Raw genomic sequence first — 21,131 nt, forward strand, 5'->3', positions numbered from 1 at the left:
CCATGGTGCGAACATGCCAGTGTACATGAGCAGATGACTATGCAGTAAGACTTTCATAGCACTGCGACTGAATGAAGTTGATAATGTGTATTAACCCGACTGTGCTATTTAAATACTGAGAGTCTTTGGGAACATTGTCGATACTACTAGGCCGAACCTGACCACCTCACTGGAAGCGTCCGTAGGAGAATGGCTCAGACAAGTGACAACGAAGGCCGTCGTTGAATTCTAATCTCCCCCGACTTCCGCCCCGGGGGAGTGGTCGCCGCCTCGTCTCTGCATACAACGTCGGACAAAGCCCGACGCTTAGCTGCCAAATCGGAGCGAAACATGCCACTCGCGTGTCTTCATTGTGGGCTGGGATGATGCGAGACCAGGCTAAATCACCGGATTGGCTACGGAGAAAATCCTTATTCTGCAAGCTCTTAATCGACAATCCAGTGTGCCAGTCAAACACGACCGACTGCGGAATCGGGGTGTTGCTGCGGGGTGTCAGATGCGGTATCACCATCGCGGCGCGATATGGCGTCACGCCGGGCTCGGCCCCGACCCCACCGAGGCTGTCGTTATCTCCAACCCGGAGCCGTGGGCGGCCAACTATCGGGGAACTTGGGTGTTTTGATAAAAGTGCTTGCATGACCCGGTTTCTGCAGCTCTGATGTGCAGGTGAAGCGTTTTGTAACTTTGAACTCTATTTGAGAACTCGAAACGACGAAATGGGGAGCACAAGCCAGCCACAGCAGCTTCAAGTTGCCATCATCGGCGCAGGTATCGCCGGTTTGACAGCTGCGATCGCGTTGAAAGAACACCCAGGTATCAACGTTCAGATATATGATAAGGCGACAGAGCTTCGAGAAGTCGGTGCTTCTATTGCTCTGGGCCCGAATGGCCTGCGTACGTTGGAGAAGCTGGGTGTTCACAATGCTCTCGACGATTCGATTGCTTTCCGCAACAAGTCGGGTTTTCCAATGATCTACCGGTGAGTGCGTCAATGATACATGGCGTGAGGAACGAACCTGACCATAGAATTAGCCATTACAAGACCGGCGAGATCGTCTCGGTAGATGAGCACCACGGAAGCGTGGAGGCCCGCCATAAGACGGCAAGATTCCACCGTCCGCATCTGCAGCAGGCTTTGCTCAAGCACATCGACCCTGCCCACATTCACCTCAAAAAGGCCTTCAAAAACATCGAGAATGAAGAGTCAACAGGCAGGCTGAGGATCACATTTGTTGATGGCACCGCCGTCACGGCAGACATCCTCCTCGGCGCGGACGGCATCCACTCTGGAGTGCGGAGCTTCTACGTCCCGTCATCTCGGTCAAAGTGGACCGGTTGGACAGCATTCCGTGCGGTGTATCCCGTCTCCCATCTGTCTCACATCACCGATATTCCAGACGAGGCGGAGCACTGGTGGGGGATCGATCGGACGTGGTTCATGTCGAAGCTTGGCAAAGATCTGTTCTGCATCGTCGCGTCTCACCAAAGCGACCCTGACGCCCCGGATGCCCTGTATAAAGATACGGTGTGGAATACTGGCAGCGACATCAACTTGCTCAAGAAGCACTACAGCGAGTGGCACCGTCTGGTGCGCGAAATCATCGAGGCGACGCCTGCGGATTCATTGAAGGTGTATCCCAACGCTTCTGCCCACGGGCTAGAGAGCTGGGTTCTGGGCCAGGATAGAGTGACATTTGCTGGCGATGCGGCGCATGCCCATGGTGGAGCTTTCGCTGCGGGTGGGAGTCTCGCGATTGACGACGCCTGGGCTTTTGCGGCATCGATCCAGCACGTGTTTCCACCTTCAGCCACGGAGCTTCCGTCAGCAGCAGACATTGCGAAAGCGCTGAAGTTGTATGAGAAGACCCGAAAATCACATACGGATAGAGTGCTTGATACAGTCCATTCGACGAATAAGAAGAAGGTCGAAAGGCTGGCTGTGGTGGAGAACGATGATGGCTTGCGGGCGAGGATGAAGAATCGAGTCGAGCCTGTTTGGATCCATGAACATGATGTCGAATCGGTATTCAGGCAGGTTTTGGCGCAGGAAAAAAGCCTTGAAGTTTCAGGAGCGACATCGAATCCGTCAGAAGTACAGATAGAAAGCCGCCTTTAGATGCTGAACATGGTGCCCCGAAGTTGAGAAATCTTGGTGGCTTTCGTGAGAGAATCTCCCAAGAAATCCCCTAGAAGTGGCAGCAATGATGGTGGTGTATCCGCCCTCGGCCATACTATGTGGATGCTTTCGAAATGCTATAGCAACGAGTAGGTCATCTATTTGACAAAGATCTGATCATCTGCCGTGTATCACACTTCGTCAGCACTGCTCGAATCACGCCTGAATACTCATGGGGGATAATTGCAGTTTCCCAAGCCCCGTGCTGATATTACAATCGTAGAAAGCTGCACTGAACGGGAGACAATGGTTTCGAGTAGATGGAGCGGTCCTTTGTAACCCTAGTCAAGATGCTCTTTGGTGTTGTTTGGTGTTGGTTGGTGTTGGTTTGCGAGCAGCGGCAGGGAAGGGAGCTGTAGCCTGTAGGTACGTCCCTGCGCCAGTCCCATTAGATCCCGCTGGTGGTCTGTGCTGACTCACACTTCTCGGCTCCACTCTGATAGCGGTGATTGGCCAATATCGCGGCCGTTTTCTAAGTATTCCGGGCTAAGCGCCGGTCCCTAGTTGTCCCTGCTTCTCGTCCAATTATTGAGCTCGTACAGGTCCACTCTGCGCTCCTTCCCGTCTTGCAGTGTGATGCAAGTACCTTCGTACCTTCGCATCTCTCCCTTCCTCACTGAGACCTGCGAGCTGCGAGCTGCGACATCCCAGCGATCCTCATCCTCAGCCGCTCTTCCTCCTCCTCCCAAGGACGACGCCGGGGGGCTGCATTCCAGTACGAAGCGTTTGCTTCTTTCTCCCCTCTTTCGACCCTTGTTGTGTGGCTGCTGCGCCCGTTCTCTCGCTCGCGACCTTCCTTCCTCACCGACCGTTTACCCCGCCGAGCGGTTGCGACCAACGCGCAGAATGCCTTCTTAGTACTTCAACCTCTTCCCCGACGTGCAAATACCAACATGGCACAACATTGCGTCTACTCAATGCTTCTTTGATAACTGGCAATACGAAGCGATAGGCTATGAGGCCGGATCTATGCCGTCTACTCACTATCCACATTAGCAGGTATGCTCTTGAAGCTTAGACATGGACTTGGATTCTGACCTCCCTCTCCGCTCAAAGCTCCTCGATCCGACCATGGCACCGCACACGAAGACCGCCCAGTCAGCTCCGAGAACCCCGAAGAAACCTACCCAAATCGACCGAGTCAGAGATGTCATTGACAAGCTCAATCGAGAATACAATCTCGCCATCGAGATACCCGATGTGACACTTACACCGTCGTCAACCCGGCAGCGCGCCAAACAAGACACCGCTTTTGCCCGCAGCGAAAAGATTGTCCGTGGCATCCGATTCCATTGCTTCCAAAGCAACTTGCTGGACAGGATTCTCGATTCCTTTCACATGGAAGCTAGAGCTGCCAGTGAGAAGTGGATTCGGTTTGATGATGCCGAACCTGGAGGGGCTCCCAAGGCTGAATCACCCGGCCAATTATTACAGTTGCAGGTACTTCTCGACGACATATTGGATACGGCCTATGCTCAGGTCAAGGCACCCAAATTGACTCGGAATCACACCGGACCAGCAGTCTTCGCCTCGACTGAATCAAGCAAGTCAAAGAGGAGATCCGAAATAGACAGCAAAGCCGAATCACCCAAGAGAGCCAGGGGAAGTCCCCTACGGGGAGAGGAGAGAGAAGGTGTGATTTCCAATGCTCTGGACAAAGTTCCAAGTCGTTCTCGATCAGCAATACCCGAAGCTATGCCGGCTCAGTTCATTAAGGAGGCCCCGAGGATGAACAAATCTTTCGATACATCCCTCTATACTTCGACTTCGATGCGCCAAAGCGTGTACGGGACTGTTTCCCGCACGACATCTGCGATCACTAGTCGGACGTCACTCTTTTCCAAGGCCGACGATCGACTACCGGGCAGCCAAGAGACAGTCCCAGTTCCACTTGAGGAAGAAGAGATGCGCCGCGAGTTTCTGGATCAAGCACCAACTTCCTCACAGTCGCAGGACCTTTTCCCGGCATCTTCCGGTCATCTCGATGCACTGAACATCTCCTTCACAGAACACGAAGTAGAATCCGCAAAGAAGAGGTCTAGAACACCAGCAGATCTCAGTCGCGAACCACTCGGCAGCCCTTCTAAGAAACCAACCGTCTATTCAGAGATGGTTGGTCTTCAAAATCCATCCTTGTGCGAGCCCGTCTCCACTCCCCTCAAACGATCTGAGCCGGTTGATCTCCGATCCCGTCTTGACGCTTCGTGGCGTAAGTTTTTCCACTAATGGACGTTGAGGCCGCCGCATGACTATTGATACGGTTGTGAATAGATGAAGTGCTGACCTTCTTGCCAGCCAGATTTCCTCGGTGGCTCAACCGCGCGCCGTTTGCTGTCGCATGGGAAATGACGCGCATCGCAGTGCACTGTGGAGTCGACCTTGGAGAAGTGATGATGGACTATGACGAATCGTGGATCAACTATAGCCAACTGTGGAAGGCTCTCTTAGCCCACCCCGATTTCGCTGGCAAATCGTTTCCTGAGCGTCCCAGTACCGACGCCTGGGCTGCTGCCATGTCTGGCTTTAACACAGTCCGAGGACAGCACGTAGTCTTTTCGGCTCGTTTTGATCAAGTTCCTCGGGCGAAGAAAAAGGGCCCCATGTTCTCACTGTCAATGCAGCCCATCGCCTTAGATCAGGGCTGTCGTCTGCACCGCCATTTCGGTTCTGATCGGTTTCTCGAAATCTTGATCCCAAATCCCAAAGGGTGGCATGAACCCATCAAAGAGCCTGAAGTGTCACAAGAGGTCGTCCATTGGTTCTCCTCAAAGCGGCATTACCTCGCAGGCAGGCAGTGGCGGGCATTCTTCTCCAGAGATGCCGGATACAAGACGCCACAGAAAAACCTGAACATGGGCCCTGAGCCAAAGCCCGTCTATCAAGACAGAATCAGTCTCTTCGCCGAGAACGGCAACAACTTCCATGTAGCTCTCCCTCTTGGGAAATCTTCTCATGACAACCCTCGGGAGTTTAGGGTCAAGCTCAGCACTGGAGAGATGCTTGCCTGGCTTCTTCAATTTGAGCACAACAAGGAACAGCCATTTCTCAAGTTGTTCTCCCGTATCCAGCTTGGTGAGAGAGGGGACATACAAGTCTGCAGTCTGGAACGTCTACTGATCCGCTTCACAGGATTGAGCAAAACGACGCCAGTGGTCGTTCTCGAGCCCGACCAAATACATCACCGGTCAAAGGACATGCGCTCGCCCACCGACATGGTCATGAACGACGGAATCGGCCTCATGTCTCGCGCACTTGCCCGGAAAGTCAGAGATGTTCTCGGACTAAGTGATGTTCCGTCTGCTGTTCAGGGTCGCTTTGGTTCTGCCAAGGGTATGTGGATGATCGACGTCCTTGGTGACGACGATAGCCTGTGGATAGAGACGTGGCCATCTCAACGGAAGTGGAATTGTGACTATGTTGATCCAGAGCATCGCACGCTCGAAATTAGTGCTCATTCAATGGAGCCACGATCTGCTAGCCTCAACATCCAGTTCCTTCCAGTCCTCGAAGATCGAGCCAGAGACAGAGAAGCGATGAAAATAACCATTAGCAAAATCCTCGAAGACGAACTTTGTCGTGCGCTAGAGGAGCAAAAGCACGCGATGAAATATCCCTTGGAGTTCCGCAAATGGATCGTTGAAAACTCTTCCACGAGAAAGCAGCGCCTGACCTTTGGACGGGTGCCTTTCTTGGCTGGTCTTCCGGAGTCACCAGAAGAACGCATGAGCTTCCTTCTGGATGGTGGATTCGAGCCAATGAAGCAGAAATACCTTCAAGAGATTGCCTGGACGCTAAGGCGAAACAAGTGCGAAAATCTATTGAAGAAGATGAGCATCAAGGTGCCCAACTCAGCGTACTTCCTCATGGTGATGGACATGTGGAACATACTCGAAGAGGACGAAGTGCACGTGTGCTTTTCGTCGAAATTCCAGACCGAGACCTTTTCGGACTCCATGCTCCATGGTTGCGACGTTCTCGTGGCTCGTTCTCCAGTGCACTTTGTGAGCGATGTTCAGAGGGTGAGGGCTGTATTCAAACCGGAGCTACATGCTCTCAAAGATGTCATTGTTTTCTCAGCTAAAGGAAACGTCCCTCTAGCGGACAAACTGTCAGGTGGTGACTATGACGGCGACAAGGCATGGGTCTGCTGGGAGCAAGCAATTGTGTCAAACTTTGAAAATGCAGAGGTATCGCCAAGCCCCGACTTGTCAAGCTACTTGAGGAAAGACAAAACAACTTTTGGGGACCTTGTTGAAGAGCAGGGCGAAAAAGCTATATCGGAAATGATCAACCGCAGCATTGCCTTCAGCATGAAGCCTAGCTTCTTGGGTATTGCAACCGCCTACAAGGAGAGACTTTGCTATCACCTGAACTGCGTGAACAACACTTACGCCCTCTGGTTGAGCGCCCTCCTTGGCAACCTTGTTGACCAGGCCAAACAGGGCTTTGACTTTACGGCGGAAGATTGGCATAGGTTCTGCCGAGAGCGGCTCGACAGTCACCGATTTAACGGGTTGCCAGAGCCCGCTTACAAGTCTGAGAGTTGGTCGCATTCTGGTACACCAGTCCACATAATTGATATTTTAAGGTTCGTGGTGGCGAAGCCAGCCATTGAAAAGGAGCTGGCAAAGTTCCACAAGTCAATGTCCACGAGGTCGAACGAATTTGGGTATGAGCTGCGATCTCTTCGCTCGACCAAAGCTAGCGAAGACGAGCTTATAGCGGAACTGTGGGATCCTGACCTTGCCAAGCTTCACGAAGAATTTGGGAAACTTGCAACGGAGAACTTGGCGTTGAAGAAGATTTTGCGAAATCTCAAGACCGACTTGGAAGGTGCTGAGAAGAGTTGGAGCAAAAAGGTTGGCTCGAGCAAAGACAAGGATAACACGAACCGCGCCATACTCGAAGTATATGAAGAATGGCGCTCGATTCGACCCCGTCCAGATGGTGCGCTTGAGCCACTGACCGACGCTATACTGAGGCAGACGTACGCGAGCGAGGACCACACCACCTGGGCTTTACTGCGTGGCAGTACAACATTCAAGATGTTTTACAACCGCAAAACAACGTTTGCTTGGCGGATGGCGGGCATTCAACTGCAGTTCATCAAGGCAATGGCTACAGCAGGGCCTGACAGAGTCCTTGTCCCTGTGGTCCCGAGCATGTATGCGGCCCTCAAGCCGGACGGCAAGTTCATCACCCAGGCCACCTCAAAATTGAGGGATGAAGGGTCCGAGTATCCAGGTCTCGACTCTGACGGCGAGAATGACTGGGATGGGTCAGAGGGCGAGGAATGACGACCTCCCGTTGCACCTACGATGTCTTTTCACAAGGACAATCCACGGTCCGACCACCTAGATGCTCAACTTTCTGACTACAGTTCTGCTTCTTCCCAAAGCATGACTTGGGATCAGAAAGACTTGGAGCTTGGAACGAAAGAACTCAACGGAGCTATGATATGGAACGAAAGAAATGCGATTTGGAATTGGCTTCGAAGCGGTTCTGCGGATACCCTTTGTACTTACGTTGGAGCTTTTCGTACACTTACCGCATCGCGCCTGAAAGCACGCGAGGACATGTACGGCCGTTGTTTTTCCTGATCGTGGCGAGTCCCTACCTTTGTGTCCTGATGCCTTTCTCGTGACCAACGCCCCGTTGACCCCAACGTGGTGAGTATTGTGGAAGGATGCTTGAAGAGGCCATACATGATACACAGAGCAACTTTAATGAATGGAACCTAAGGTAGACACCAGTGGTAAGCTTTTTTGTCAGTATTCATATTGCCCTTGATATTTCTGCCACACACCGAAGTTTTCTCCTCCTGAAAACTTTGCCCAGAACACAGAATCGAATCCCTCAAGCATATCCTTCTTCACCAAGGCTTTCAGCTCACTCGCAATGTCATTATCACTCCCGTTCAAACGAGAGGGCCAGGACCCGGAGATCAGGCCCCTGAGGTCAGTCACTGCCTCGTCTGATGATCATACGTTACTAACTGGTACATCAAGTAAGAGAAGCATTAACATGGCATCGTCGACGCGCTCTAATCAATCACCCGCGCCACCGGCATTGGTTCGAGCAAATATCGCCCCCGATGCGCCCTTTCCCTCCGGCAAGAGAAGTAGTAATTTGCATCGATCGGCAGCCCGCCACACGCGCAGCTCAGATGCATCGTACTCTGTGCGCGCGGACGATATCATCTGCAAAGATCCCTCGCAGTGTCCCTACGGTCCCGATGCGGGTCTTCATTCTGTCTTCAGACATGATCATCCCCACGGCAAGAAGAAGGCTAAGTGTGCAGACAAGACTTTCGAGCTGTTGCAGGATATGGAGCGAGCTTCGGCTGAGCGGGAGGCCAAGGCCGAGGGTCAGACGCGGCCCGGCTCTACTTCTGACCGGCGTGAGCCGGTCATAGTTTGGATGGATGGGGATACAGGACTGAAGATGGAGCCTCCCAAGGAAGCAGTGAGGGCCCACCAATCGTACTGTAGGATCAAAGTTGACGGGGTGGAGACGGGCTCCCCAATTACTGTTGGTCCTTTCCATCGGTCTGTCCTTGAGACCATGATACAGGACCTTCCCGTTGCGCCAGGACAGGCCCAGAGGGGCACCCCTGGGACTCGGGTAAGCCATGGCCCGCCTCCTCCTCCTCCTCCTCCTCAGCAGGAGAATCAAAGTCCGGAACCTTTCCTCGCGGCTGGCGGCCGGACTCTCCCGCGCAACCCGGTTACCGAGCAGACCGAAGCCGAGAAGCGTAAGGTAATGGGGGAGGTATTGTTCCAGATGACAGATTACTATCGCCAGAAGGAATCTAATTCGAAACAGCCAGTCGTAGATATGCAGCGCGAGGGAGCTGCGTTCGCGTTGAACAGTCAAGAGCATTTCCGACAGGCAGCGGAGACTGCTCGTCAGCGATTACAGCAGCAGAAGCTCCTCGCGAAGAAGGCGCAAGAAGAAGAGGAGTTGAAGAAGGAGGCGCTGAGACGGAAAGAGCTGCAGCGACAAGAGTTTGAGCAGCAGCAACAGCAGCAGCAACAGCAGCAACAGCAGCAACAGCGAGAGTACCAGCTTAAGCTGGAGCACGACGAAGCGCGAGCGCGCAGACGGATTCGAATGGAAGAGCGCATCACCAGGCACCTGGAGCGAGAGGTCCAGATGAAGCAGCAGCAACAGTACGAGCTTGAGCAGAAGCAGAGGCAGGAAGAACTGCAACGGCAAGAGGACTTTGCCAAGCAGAGACAGCTGGAGAAGCATCAGTTCGAGATGAAGCAGCGTCAGGAGTTCCAGGTCAAGCAGGAGCAGCAGCAAGAGCAAGAAGAGCACAAGCTCAAGCTAAAGCAACAGCAGCAAGATTACGTCGAGTTGCTGTTGAAGAACGCGCAAGAATGCAACCACGGGAACGAGAAGTGGCAAGAGGAGGAGAGGCAGAAGCTGCAGCAGAAGCAGGCAGAGCTGCACCGTCAGGAAGAGCAAGCCAAGCAGAGGCAGAGAGAAGAGTACCAGCGCCAGATGAAGCAACTAGAGGAGTATCAACTTCAACAAAAGCAGCAGCAGCAGCAGCAGCAGCAGGAACAAGACCTCGAGCGCAGGAAGAAAGCATCACAAGAACTTCGGCTCAAGCAGCAGCAGCGCCATGAAGCTCTGCTCAAGAGCAAGCAGGAGCTCGAAGCGCTGCAGAGTGGAGTCAGACAGCGTGAGGCCGAGCTCATGCAGAAGCAGCGACAAGAGTACGAGTTCAAGGAGAGACAGAAGCGAGAGGAGCAGAAGCGGGTCCAGCTGAAGCGGCAGGCAGAGTACGAAGCCAAGAAGCAGCAGATTGAGGCTTCTGACGTCTCATCTAAGCCTGTTTACAACCCTGAGCAGGGGTATGCCGATATGATTGAGATGATCAAGAACTGGCAGCTCTCGGCGACGAAGGGCATCCATTCCATCTCGGAGGAGTTGGGTCGTATCTCTGCTACCGCGGCCAGAGCGGAGGAGCAAATCGACCGGGACGCCGTTTCAGTGGAGATTCGTCACGAGCCCGAGACTGTGGCCAAGTCGGATGAGGTGTCAAAGGCACCAGAGGTTGAGGACGATCGTGAGATTCCTCCATTCTCGCTGAGCTCTCCCCTATCTCCTGTGATTGACCCTGTAAGTACAAATCGCATCGGTTCGCCAAGTCATTAATCCCTCGCTAACACCAGATAATCACAGCACAATTGGTCCAGCCCAAGTCAAGGCATAGTGTATAGGCTCAAGAAGGAAGACGATGTCCAGGCCTTTGACTTTGTCAGCCATGAGGATGCGCTAGACCCCACGGAAGAGTTCGTCATCACGGAGCCTATGAACTGCTGCAAGAATGGCAAGAACTGCAAGAATTGCGACTGCCAGAAGCCCCCACAGGCTGGCATTGCTAGGGCGTTGCCTTTGGAGTTTTTTGATGATGATTTCCTCCTCATTTGAGGGGTTTAAATTGTTGAGTGACGGATGAAGATGCGGCGTCTAGGCGTTTCCATGTTTCTTGCCCCGGCCGATGAGAAAGAGAAATGCAGTCCTCAGGGCAGATATACGGGGCACAGTTTTTGAGGTAGTCATTCTATAGTTTCCTTTCCCGTCAATCTACCGGTTGAAGTAATTGTTACTGCTGTGACATAAGTAGATATGTGAGTGAGTTGAGGCTGCCATTGTCATTCTGCCGACAGGTGCTCAAAGTTGCATACTTGGACACAGGGATTTGGCGGGCTGACACTGGGGATCTGGGATCTTTCTTTTGCCATGGATAGTGTTATTGTATTGTTTTTCGGGGGTTTATCAGTTTTCTACGTGTTTTTGCTATCATGAAATGTGATGTTGCTGTTGGGTGACGATGATGCGCTCTACATCATGGACTCGTCGGAGTCATGGGCCATGGCATGGCATTCGAGCTGTTAAAGAAACGCCCCTGAATCTCAAGAAACCTAACGCCGTGCCCTGAAGTCGGGAAGATGAGGAAATGTTCAATCGCTCTGCATGTCTGCAGGCAACCCAGAATCATCAAGCCTCCTTGGCCGGGTCCTGGAAGAAGATGACCTGAACTGTAACATCATCCCTGACGTTCCTAGCCAACGGCGGGTATGCGAGCGTGACGCCGGTGAAGAGGGACCTGCGCGTACCGCCCAGCGCGTTCTTGATCAGATGCACAGCCGCGTTGTCGAGATCTTCGACGACAAAGTGCTCCGGCTTGGCGTACCAGTTCGCCCAGCCCGCAGACATGTCGAACTCGCTCTTGACGCCCGGAGTCACGGCGAGCTTGTCTCGAGGCGTCTTCTCGCCGGCCTTCTTGGCCGTGATCCAGCGCGACACGCATTCCACCGCGTGTTCGGACGAAATGTGGTCCCATAGGCCGTCGGAAGCAAGGATGACAAAGTCGGGGCCCTTGATCTCCGTCACAGTGGTCACGACGGGGGCGGCGGTCATGTACGGCGGCGTGAGGTACTTGGGCCGCACACCGGTGCCGAAAAAGTCGTTCTGGGCTTCCTTGATGGCGTCCGCAGTCCACTTCCAGCGGTGGTCGCCAAATGCACGGGTGATGGCGATGCCGAAGAGGCGGCCGCTCTTGGTGTCGATCATATCCGCCTCCTCGCCCGGGTGCTCCTTGGCGATGCGGTCAAACTCATCCTTGTTGTGGCCCGTCTGGTCCTTGGAGAGGGCGCGCGCCGAGTACGAGGTCGCGCCGGGAGCGATGGAGCCCAGGACGGCGCGGGAGTCGCCGGTACAGGCGACGCGAAGGGTCGAAGTGGCTGGGTCGAAGATGGAGAGGAGGGCACATGAGCCTGCGATGGCGGGGGCGATGGCGGCGATGACCTTGGAGTCGGCGGGCTCGACGGCGCCGGTTTTCAGGCCGGCTATGGCCTTTTGGGCATTGGATGTGATGAGGTCGTCGAGGTTGGTGAAGGCCTTGACGATGGCTGTTTCGACTGCTGCGTCTTCGGTGCCACGGCTGAGTTGGGCGATGGAGGAAGACACGGCGGGGATGAGGGCGCTCTTGAGCAGTGACGAGGTTGCCCATCCACTGTTTCGGTTAGTACTAGAAGAATCTGAGAGGCGAAGATGACATTGAGACTCACGCATGACCATCATAGACGCCGTTGTACAATGTCTCTGATTTTCCAATACCCGGTCCAAGGGAGAATGTCATGACGTCCTCGACAGGGTGGTTGCTCGCGACTCTCGCGGCGTGGACATGAGTGTGCTTGCCCTCAGCAGTGAAAGATCCCACAAAGACATCCTCACGAAGCTTCGCATCCGCAGTCTCGAAGCTGCCGCCATCAACCGGTGTCTTGGCTAGGGCATCCAAGTCAACGGGTCCGGACCCCAGGCTGGGAAGAGTGCCAGGCTTCAGGCTCGAAGGGATGCTGGTGGGCTTGCCGTTGCCATTTCCGCGATCTCGCACCACATCGGCGATGAACCAGCCGGCGGCGACGCTAGCAGCTCCGAGTGCGTACTTTGGTAAGTTGGAGGAGGAACTTGGTGACGGGCCGGTGCTACTCGAGTTTGGACGCGTCCAACGCGGAGCCGAAGAGCGGATGGTACGCGCGGGGGCGTGGAACCGTAGGTAGGCCCCGGCATTGGGGCGGTATGCACGCTGCAGCATCATGGACCTTTTGAATGCTTGGTTGGTGTGGGTGGTTTAGCTTGGCGATCCCTCAATCATCTGGGTGCGGTTGCGGCTCTCCTTTTGTAGGTGGATGGAAGAATGATGTTGATGAATCAGGGAAACAGGAGCCGCTCTAGTTGTTTTGAGACGAGCTTTTGAGTAATGAAGTGAACAAGAGTGTGAGAGTGAAAGTGAACGTGAAAGTGAGAGTGAGAATGAGATTGAGAGATGAGTGAGACTTTGATGAGGTGAGACGGAGTAAGCTGCGGTGAATCGCCGTTGCTGTGGCAGGTGGTCGCGTGCGTACTTTCTTCCATCCCCTGGCTCTTTCCCATTCTCGATTCGCCCATTTTCCCTCTGCGGCACGGACCACACGGCACCAACAGCACCAACAACGAGCAAATTGCACCTGAGACTCAGCCTCACTGCCTCATTGAACAAAACCAGGAACTCGGGAGGGGGGAAACGGAGTGACGGGTCGAAGGATTCATACATCTTACACAGCTTCTTATTTCCGCTTAGTCTGGCCATCTGTGTGACTCACAAACGGAGTGAACCCGATCCATGGTTGGTTGGTGTGATGTAGGCTGTGAAGCATCACGAGAGCAACCTCCCAGGATGCTGATAGGCAGCCAACCGCCCCATGTAATTTTACTCAATAGTAATCACTTCTTTGAGCCTCTAATATCATTTTGAGACTTGTTTTCATGCAATTTTCTCCTGCTGTTGGCTCGGAATATAATATCTGAACGTGGTCCCTTGATGTGTATTGTCCTCCTCTAATACCGATGCACATAATTGAACTTTCCCCCATTCCCACAACGTCAGCAACCATATTTGATACGATGGCAATACCCAGAAACTCGAATGTGTCCGGATCGGAATTTACCGACCTGAAACTCTCTGGCAACTCCAAGCCGTGTAGGATCCAATCTTCATCTTTTCCACTCGGGGATTTGACTCCAATACAGATTCGGCGGGTCCGCGCGGCCACGTAAGTCCGTAAACGAATTTAGTCGAGCAACAAAATTCAGCGCAAATATTGCTCTAATCGACCTCTGTAGGTTGTGCGAAGTCTTAGGGTGGTTTCTTTGTAGGTCGACCAATTCAGATCTGGTGCTAGCCTCCCCAGCCGTTACCATGAGGTCTTGGATGGAGTCCACCATATGACCGATATAGAAAGCCTCTTGACGCTGCTCTCTACTCGCAAATTTGTCCTGTACGTTATGGTATCTTGGTCGTGAGTTTGTCGCATCAGGAAGAAACAGTCGACTCGCAGGTTATCGTTTCGAGAACCTGGTCGATAAGCTCATGTATTGCTTGAGATTGGAATCAGATGCGCTTTGTCTGGCATCTTGTGCTACTGGGCAATCGTGTATCAGACGGAATCTGAAGCTCAGTATATGTTGAAGAAGAGCCCTGCAATTGAGAATACATGTAAAAGGTATCTCTACACGTTGTTCTACTGATGAACTCAGCTCGTCTTCTTCCTCTTCTCTTGAACAACATAGAGTCAGGAAGTCGATAAATAATTATATGGTCTTTTTACCAAAAAGAAAAAAAAAGGAATGGAAAGGAAAGGAAAAGAAAAGCCCAGTCACGATAAAGATTCACTGACCCTTGTGACTTCTGCTCTACACCCATCTTAAATTCCGTACATGAAGTTGAGGAGTTCAAATATGTATCTTCTGAAGTCCTAATCTGTATCAATGTTCTCTTCCATCATGACATATCCAGCGGTGCTAATCTGGTTGATGTGATCGTACTGCATTCTCTTGGCGACGAGTATGTTATCGGTCTGGATCTCATGTTCGGGCGCCACAGACTCCACAGGTGTGAAAACTTGTGGCTTTTCGTTCTCACAAAGATATTCTGCTTCTCCCCAGCCCTATGACGGAGTGATAGTACGGGTGCGATGAAATCGGGTAGTCGTGGAGCGAAATTTAGACGCCCTTGTTTAAATCGTCTGCCGCTTGGCGAGATGACGATGATACACTTTCGATCTACACAAGTCAGATCGAGCTTTGTGGCAGAGCTGAATAATTGAAATACCCTTCGGATTGCGGAATGTTTAGCGACATTTTGACGTGCCTGACGTTGAGCTTGAAGAGGTCATGGAAACCGAAGTACTGTTAGCTACCTAGGTAAGCATGGAGAGGTTTGCGGAGAAGTTATGATAGTCTTGCGCTGTCACAAGTTGGGGTGAAAGGGGTAGTGTTCTGTCTAAGATGCACCCTTAAAAGTTGTCTATGGCTTGAGGGCATCGACCGGTAAGCTCTGTGCCTCGATATTTCTGTGGGTGCCCAAGTTTTTAGTGACGAAGTGCTCAGATATTCAGTATACTCCTGTTTCTGTTGGTGACCTACAGGCAACCATTTTCAAGTCGCCTCGCCAAGCTCGGTTTCTTTCCCTCCCTGTCGGCGCATTTGCTGATGCTCTACACCTGGCGGTGAGGCGTACCGTCTGAAAGATCCAACTCCAGAGTCCAGCGTGATTCGCATAGGCAGAAGCGCCAAGCGCCAGCCAGCATGAGTCTGGTTCGTAATTATTGGCCGAATCTGCAAGCTGAACATGCTCAGTCTGCTTAGTCCTGGCTATCAACCTGCTAAGCAACACAGCCACCCGGCTTGACAAGCCAGAGTGTAGAAAAGTAGACCGCAAGAAAATCAGATTATCATGTACAACTCGCACAGCACGCACAAAACATGTTTGAACAAGGCTGAATCTAAAAAGTTGTTTTTACACTTGATATTAAATAAAATTAGACGTCCTTCACCGTAGTAAGGGAAAATTATGCCTGACAAGTGCCAAGTAAATCGCTCGCTATGTCGCCGAAGGCTGTCGAAATGCGGTTGGGATTCGTGTCGGGTCATTTGTGATTCTCGAACCTCCTATTCTCCGAGCCTATGGGTTTTCCGCCGGAAATTGGTCCAAGATCGGATAGTACGCCCGATCTGCTCGTTGTAGCCATACGTGACAGCGTGTACTAAGCCAATATACTGTGAAGACGCTAGCAGACCAATGAGCCAATTTGGCGAAGTGCCGCCCTGTATCTCAATCAATCGATTCACAATCCCAGGTGTCCAGAGAATGAGATAGCCGATCGGGTAACCGTTCAATAACAGCATACGCCGCAGGTTTGGTGGTGGTGGGAGCTTTGGCGGGTCGGTACACACGTCCGGTTCTCCCAAGCCTGCGGTATGATCTCCTCCAATAGCTGCGTTGTGTGATGATGCAAAGTTCAGGTCGTCGGTCTGATCGTTTCGGTCGTTGATCGGTGCTGTTGACGATGAATCGCTAGCCAAGCCTCGATTGTCCTCCTGGTCGTGTGAAACGGTGAACGACGTCGTTTTCATGATATACTGCTCCGTGGGAGGCTTCTGATCTTCGTTGGACGGTACAGTTTGTGTGCGGCGGCTCCTGCCTGTGGTGATAGCTTCGATAGAATTTTCCGAAAAACGGAAGCGGCCGAATAATCGTTTCAGTTTGATGTAAATGGCTGTATAGATGCCGACTGTCAAGAAGAATATCAAGAGGCGCCACCCAAAGGACAATGCCCAACGGTAAACGGGATACTTCTTCTGAATCCAGCACCAATTCCCACCCACTGGGCCATATATATGCAATCCAAGGGCAGTGAAGCCTAGTTCGAGCGTCAAAATGCGCAATTTTCTGAACATGGAGCAGTGAATGACCTACTAGTGATAATGCCCGGTATCCATGCACAGAGACATACAACAAGGATTCGTCGTAGTGAAGAATCTTGCAGCAGATGATTCTTGTTTACAGTGAGTAGGACCGTTATCGAGATGAACAAGATATTGAAATCCGTCGTTTGAACTGTAAGCTGGCCCACCCACGCATTCATGGTACATCCTCCGGCAGGAAGTGCTTGGTCAAGAGGGCCATCCCTCAGTAATATGATACCAGTTACAGTATTGTTCACCATGTCGACAAAGTCTAATGACATACTGTTAGACACAACTTGATCCATTGCTTCTTGTTGTTCAACATACCGGATAGTAGAAGATTAACAATGAGCGCATGGCGGACATGCCGGCGTCTCGGAGGAGAAATAAAATGCAAAATTAGGACGGCAAACGTAAAAAGGGCGGACAAGACAGATCCGATGAAGGTAGGTATTGCGACTGCCAAGTCCACCTTTGCTGAAGCCATGTCGCAGCAAAATCAACTGGACAATGGGATTCGGGAACGTTCGGTAGTTTTAGGTAATGATACCAGGCCCGAAAGCCGTTGGCGACTTGGAGGATTCCAGTCCTGATTAGTTGAAAATAAATGTTAAACAAAAATCTACAAATATGAGCGAAAAGAGCAACTAACGCTTGTGCAAGAATTCGAGATTTGTGACATGGCTTTGCTAAGACTGTCTCATTCTGCACGAGTACACGTCTCCAGATCTTGGTGCGTGCCTCGATCTGCGAGTATTATTCGACAGAAGGAAGACTTCTGGCTTATAATACTGGCGAAATAATAGCTGCCGATTCGTTAGCATTGATCAGGCACAACGTTGGATGAGCGCAATCAATCTTTACCTAATCTCGGTCACTGCATCACCATACCGTTTCACCGTTCACATTAGATTCGATGTGGGAGGTATGCGCATTTTGGGCGTTCTCGTATCGTGGCTTAGTGCCCGTTGCTCATGGGGCGACAGTCCGTTAAAAGATAACGCGCCCACCGGGTAAGGGATAGAAAGAAGAAAAGATAGCGCGTGAGTAGAACCAGTGAGGAATTGATATGGCAGCGTCAGATGGCCGTCAGATGAAAGGAAAACGCCACTAGTTCATCTCCCCTGTATGTGTCCATTGGCTATCTCCCAGACAATGTCCCCCTCAGTCAATCAAAATGCACAATGCTATCAGTATGTCGCAATGCCCAATGCTCTTTCGTGGCCTCGGGGATTTAGCGTCTAATAAGCTTCGGGATCCCCTGCCATTTTCTGTAGATCCGAGGCCTGATTGCGAGGCAAGATGGAAGTCCCCTGCGTGGCGTTGCAATGCTTGATGGATGCTGCGCTGCTGATGCAAAGCCACTCCTTCCGGTGGACTGGTGTCTGAGACGCCCGAAACAGGGGCGCACTCTATTGACCGTTTGTCTACCCCAGATCCATGCCGGTACTCACAGGTCATGTCTGCCAGCCTCTGTGTACTACCGTACCGTGCGTACTACGTTGGTGTGGGTGGCTAATCGCGCTTCAAGGGGGTTCACGGCAATACGGAACCCGCGAGTCAGTCATGATGGAACGAATCCTTGATTCCTTCCCACCTAGGCTCGCTCTCGTATGATAACGCTGGCGAGTACTGAGAACACGGCGCCCATGCGTCCACGGTTAGTGTCGTTTCTAATCCTTAGCCGTATCAGCTCTTCGCAAAAGAGCTGCCTTTAACGAACCATACGTTGATTGCACGTTGCTCAAGGATCCGGCCGCGGGGGACGGCCCGGACCCGAAATTCAGTGTTGTGTTGTCGACGGGTCCGTGGAAGCTGAAGCGCGGTGCCATGATTAGAACACAGTCATCGCTATTCCATATAAGAGATGCTTTTCAGAGATTCTGAAGGCGGTGCCGGTCAGTTTGCCATCTGGCATGTGTGGCTGGGGTTCTGCTATGATGGCTTCCAAGCATGCAACACTTCGACATAAATCATTGCCAATTCAAATAATACTATAACCAATAGTGAACGACGGATGATACGGTTTTTGGATAGTTGAGGTTACCACGATAGGAACTTTCTTTTGCCATAAGAATGATAATCAATTGTCAAGAAATTAGGAATATCTCCGTGCTTTAGATATTCTGTAGTCTGACGCCGAAATATGGGGCTACGGCCAGCCCATGTTCCACATCCAGCACGTGGATGGAAGTTTAAGAGCATCTGCACAACCTCAACAGTCCCCGCAAAGTTGTAGTCAGCGACTCGGAAGCTCTGGCTGGCTAAGTGGCAGTGGACTATCCGTACTTCAGTTTTGGTCTGAAGTCAGATGAAAGAACATGAGAAGTTAGGTAAGCAATTGGTATGGCCGCCAGCCTTGTTTGATTGCTGCAATTTTCTCTCTGAACACAGGGTCCCGATTCTCATCGCACATGCTTCTAGTTAATAGCTTATGTGAGTAGTCGCGCCGCTTGCTGTTGCGCCTCGAGGATGTCCGCTGGCTTTACGCCTTTGTTCGACAGCAATCTGACGGGACTGGGTCAGAAGGGCGCGGGTGCTCACTGGCCAGGTCAAAGCCCGCCCCCACAATCCCCAGAGTGCCTGGTTGATTATATAAGGTTAGTATGAGGGAATACTGGGCTTGACAACGATGCCAATGACGCATACTTTTATACCCGATAGACGATCTTTAATAGCATTCGACAAGTGAGTTAGGGTGACTTAGACTACTTTACTTATGTCATACTTCACCACATTGATACTAATTCTCAGTCAAAGGAACTGACCAATATCGCAACGCAACATGACTGCGATATCCGCTCCCCCACCTGTTCACTCAGCCCTAGATGCCATCGGCAACACACCATGCGTACGACTGCGTAGTGTTGTTCCGGAAGGTAGCGCCGACGTGTATCTGAAGCTTGAGTCTCTCAACCCCACGGGCTCCTACAAAGATCGCCTGGCCAGAGCCATAGTTGAAGAGGCAGAGCGCCGAGGAGACTTGAAGCCAGGCTCGACTATAGTCGAAGCCACCGGCGGTAGCACGGGGTCTTCTCTGGCCTTTGTATGCACCTTGAAGGGGTACGGGTTCCATGCCGTCTGCTCGGATGTCTTCGCCAAAGAGAAATTGCGCACGATGGCTGCTTTCGGGGCTTTTGTCGATATCGTCCACAGTCCCACCGGAAAGATTACGCCAGATTTGTTTCCGTCTATGGTCAAGAACAAGGACTGTATGGCGGGTTACAAGACTCTTGGAGACGAGTTGGCCCCGCAGTTTCCGCAAGGAATTGATGCCTTCTGCGGTGCCATTGGCGGCGCTGGCATGGTGATGGGAGTTGCAAAGGTGCTTAAAGGTGTGCGTGCCGATACAAAGATTATCACGCTTGAGCCTGCATCATCGCCCGTTGTTGCCAAGGGACACGGAGGTGTCCATGGAATTGAAGGTATCAGCCCCGGATTTGTTCCCCCATTGCTTGACGACACCTTATACGACGAAGCACGAGCGTATCCGGAGGATGAGGCGCGGGCCATGTGCCGTAGACTCGCAAAGGAAGAGGGACTTTTGACGGGAACTTCAACAGGACTTAATGTTGTTGGAGCTCTATCCTTGGCTAAGGAACTTGGCCCTGGCAAAGTGGTTGTCACGGTGGCTTGTGATACGGGTCTTAAGTACACGAGCGGCACTCTGTATGAATAGTTCCACCGCAGAGTTGAAAGACGCAACTCAATGAGATGGAAAGTCAACTCTACAGTATCCTTGCTTGAGGCATTCTGGTTGGTGTTCAAAGTGCATGTTATGTTGTCAATTAGTTTGAACGGCACTATCAATCAGCTGGCTATTGCAATGTCTAATTCCTTAAAGGAAACGGCTCTAAGCGCATTGTTGAAATTGAAATATCATGTGTTGTTGAGATTACAAGTCCTCAATCTTTCATGATATTCCCCACGCGCACGTCATGGGTTGACTCATCATCTTTCAGCTTTGCATGTGATCGACAGTCAAACCATACCTGAGAAACATACTTAGAAGTGTGCTCTGTTCATTGGAAGATCATCGGGCTTGCTTTCCCCCGCCCAAAAATGCCAGCTCGACCGACGCGCTTTTGAAGTAAAAACGTTCAAGGTGGAAGGTAGGAGGAGGCTCCTATTTTAAATGCAACCATTGCTCAGATCCCAAGCCCAATCCTGGCCTCAGAACTGTCACAAGAAACACCTCAATGGTCACTCGTTGATGAGCAGATTTCTAAGATTGGCGCGAAACCCCCGCTTTTAGCGTGCCGTAGCTTGATCCCTGAATGCCAATAATGCCCGCAATGTTTCGATGGGTCTTGGTTCGTCACTGCGGGAGTCGTTCCCACAACCATCTTGAAGCCAGCAAATGTATTCAACGGTCAGCTTGTGGGAACAGCATCACTGCCTTCTAATGACCATTGTAGGTTGAGCTTACGGCTCAGTGAACGTTGCAGAAGATGGAGATTCTCCAGCAGCTTCCAAGCTTACAGTGGGAGTACAACATTTTGCCAAGGGGCTCGGGAATATACTCGCGCGTTCCGCGGAGAGTTTTGTTGGGGATGCTGAGAAGCAGACTGGAGGTCAACGCTTCGCGCGTAACGCTCCACTCGCTGTAGCTACACCCGGCGGGGGATAACGCGCCCTATCGTATCGT

The 21,131-nt window shown here is 51.9% G+C and overlaps 7 protein-coding genes across 7 annotated transcripts; 3 read left to right on the plus strand and 4 right to left on the minus strand.

Annotated features, from left to right (window-relative positions):
• Positions 1–716: 716 nt before the first annotated feature.
• On the plus strand, positions 717–2,116 carry CLUP02_17040 (uncharacterized protein; the record flags this gene model as incomplete). The annotated part of the gene is made up of 2 exons (XM_049295955.1): positions 717–979; positions 1,033–2,116. 2 exons carry the CDS (start codon positions 717–719, stop codon positions 2,114–2,116), a joined length of 1,347 nt encoding a protein of 448 aa, XP_049153102.1.
• A 1,080-nt stretch (positions 2,117–3,196) lies between these two features.
• CLUP02_17041 (RNA-directed RNA polymerase) lies at positions 3,197–10,999 on the plus strand (the record flags this gene model as incomplete). The annotated part of the gene is made up of 8 exons (XM_049295956.1): positions 3,197–4,385; positions 4,472–7,454; positions 7,557–7,675; positions 7,750–7,799; positions 7,988–8,133; positions 8,185–10,309; positions 10,373–10,578; positions 10,861–10,999. 8 exons carry the CDS (start codon positions 3,197–3,199, stop codon positions 10,997–10,999), a joined length of 6,957 nt encoding a protein of 2,318 aa, XP_049153103.1.
• A 192-nt stretch (positions 11,000–11,191) lies between these two features.
• CLUP02_17042 (protein phosphatase 2C) lies at positions 11,192–12,794 on the minus strand (the record flags this gene model as incomplete). Its single annotated transcript, XM_049295957.1, has 2 exons — positions 11,192–12,209; positions 12,265–12,794. The coding sequence occupies 2 exons, from the start codon at positions 12,792–12,794 to the stop codon at positions 11,192–11,194; spliced, it is 1,548 nt and encodes a 515-aa protein (XP_049153104.1).
• A 33-nt stretch (positions 12,795–12,827) lies between these two features.
• On the minus strand, positions 12,828–14,438 carry CLUP02_17043 (uncharacterized protein; the record flags this gene model as incomplete). The annotated part of the gene is made up of 5 exons (XM_049295958.1): positions 12,828–13,317; positions 13,589–13,687; positions 13,743–14,027; positions 14,091–14,291; positions 14,413–14,438. 5 exons carry the CDS (start codon positions 14,436–14,438, stop codon positions 12,828–12,830), a joined length of 1,101 nt encoding a protein of 366 aa, XP_049153105.1.
• Positions 14,439–14,490: 52 nt separating this feature from the next.
• Positions 14,491–15,501, minus strand: CLUP02_17044 (uncharacterized protein; the record flags this gene model as incomplete). Its single annotated transcript, XM_049295959.1, has 6 exons — positions 14,491–14,682; positions 14,744–14,797; positions 14,874–14,896; positions 14,989–15,156; positions 15,236–15,420; positions 15,491–15,501. 6 exons carry the CDS (start codon positions 15,499–15,501, stop codon positions 14,491–14,493), a joined length of 633 nt encoding a protein of 210 aa, XP_049153106.1.
• Positions 15,502–15,685: 184 nt separating this feature from the next.
• On the minus strand, positions 15,686–16,970 carry CLUP02_17045 (uncharacterized protein; the record flags this gene model as incomplete). Its single annotated transcript, XM_049295960.1, has 4 exons — positions 15,686–16,466; positions 16,531–16,572; positions 16,655–16,754; positions 16,811–16,970. The coding sequence occupies 4 exons, from the start codon at positions 16,968–16,970 to the stop codon at positions 15,686–15,688; spliced, it is 1,083 nt and encodes a 360-aa protein (XP_049153107.1).
• A 2,298-nt stretch (positions 16,971–19,268) lies between these two features.
• Positions 19,269–20,162, plus strand: CLUP02_17046 (uncharacterized protein; the record flags this gene model as incomplete). The annotated part of the gene is made up of 1 exon (XM_049295961.1): positions 19,269–20,162. One exon carries the CDS (start codon positions 19,269–19,271, stop codon positions 20,160–20,162), a length of 894 nt encoding a protein of 297 aa, XP_049153108.1.
• Between the last annotated feature and the right edge of the window lie 969 nt (positions 20,163–21,131).

This window comes from Colletotrichum lupini, chromosome 9 (assembly GCF_023278565.1).
Source record: "Colletotrichum lupini chromosome 9, complete sequence".
NCBI classification, from domain to species: domain Eukaryota; kingdom Fungi; phylum Ascomycota; class Sordariomycetes; order Glomerellales; family Glomerellaceae; genus Colletotrichum; species Colletotrichum lupini.